Source organism: Geospiza fortis, unplaced genomic scaffold (assembly GCF_000277835.1).
Source record: "Geospiza fortis unplaced genomic scaffold, GeoFor_1.0 scaffold543, whole genome shotgun sequence".
NCBI lineage: Eukaryota > Metazoa > Chordata > Aves > Passeriformes > Thraupidae > Geospiza > Geospiza fortis.
The window spans coordinates 341,332-342,304 of record NW_005054587.1 but is presented as its reverse complement, the minus strand read 5'-3'; the positions used below and the strand labels follow the sequence as shown (position 1 = coordinate 342,304).

The window sequence follows — 973 nt, the reverse complement described above, 5'->3', positions numbered from 1 at the left end:
CGGGCCGGTGGCTCCTTTTTTTGGCCACCTCCAGCCCGGCTACGCGGCCACCTCCACCTCCAGAGCCGGGTTTGAAGTCCCCCGGGTGCCGTCGGTGCGGGACAAACAAGGCAGGGCTTGATCGCAGGAGGCTCGGGGTGTTTAAACGCGGGAGTAGAATCGAGAGTCGTGTGGGAGCGTGAAGACAGATGGGCTAAAATTTCTGAATGCTCATGAAAGATTCAGGGGCGTCACTTGTTAAATTTAATTGGGAGAAATCCGACTCGGTGCCTGACTGCACGGTTTGGTGGCTTTTGCTTAAGAAGTCAAGTGACAAGCTTGTCGTCTGTGTTTTTTTCCCTTCTTTCCTTCCCTTCTCTTCCTCCCGCCTGCTTTTCCCAGCTCCTGCCACCGTGAATAATTTGGGGAGGATTATCTCCTGTCTCCTGTTGGGGCGAGCATCACTCCAGGGAGGAGAGAGGTGGGATTTTGGTGATGCTGTCAGCTTGGGATGCAGGAGATGGGAGCTCAGGTGCTGCTGGGTTTTGATCCAGATCCAGATAGGGAAGTAGGGGCTTCAATAAATGTCATTTGCCAGCAAAAATTTGGGGTTCAATCCCTCTGCCATGGGGCTGGGACAGTTTTCTTCCCCACATGATGACCTGGTGGGAGAGGGGGATGTGACAAAACCCCTCTCCTAGGCAGGATCTCCTCTGGAGCTGAGTTTTCCAGAGGCTGGAGGAAAGTTGTGTGCGAACAGGGGTGACAATGAAATTTAATGGCTTCTTCTCCTGGGGGATTTTCAAAGTGATGGGTGTTTTCAGTGACTGATTCTTCTTTTTAAAAAAAGGAGATTCCAGGAGGGAATCATCCCTCCAAAAGCCAATTTCTGTGCTCGTCGTGGCTGCCTCTGCTTCCAAAGAGAAAAGCAGTCCCTGCTGGAGGGTCAATCCATCTCCTGTGAACTTTGATGTCTGCGGGAAAGCAGATGAAT

The 973-nt window shown here is 51.9% G+C and overlaps 1 protein-coding gene across 1 annotated transcript in view; it reads left to right on the top strand.

Annotated features, from left to right (window-relative positions):
• MAFA (MAF bZIP transcription factor A) overlaps positions 1-121 on the top strand; it is a gene marked incomplete at its 5' end in the record, with an annotated part of 19,647 nt that extends 19,526 nt beyond the window's left edge. The window contains one exon of the mRNA XM_031064411.1: positions 35-121. Coding sequence (XP_030920271.1) covers positions 35-121 — 87 coding nt within the window. The remainder of the gene's footprint in view (positions 1-34) is intronic.
• Positions 122-973: the final 852 nt, after the last annotated feature.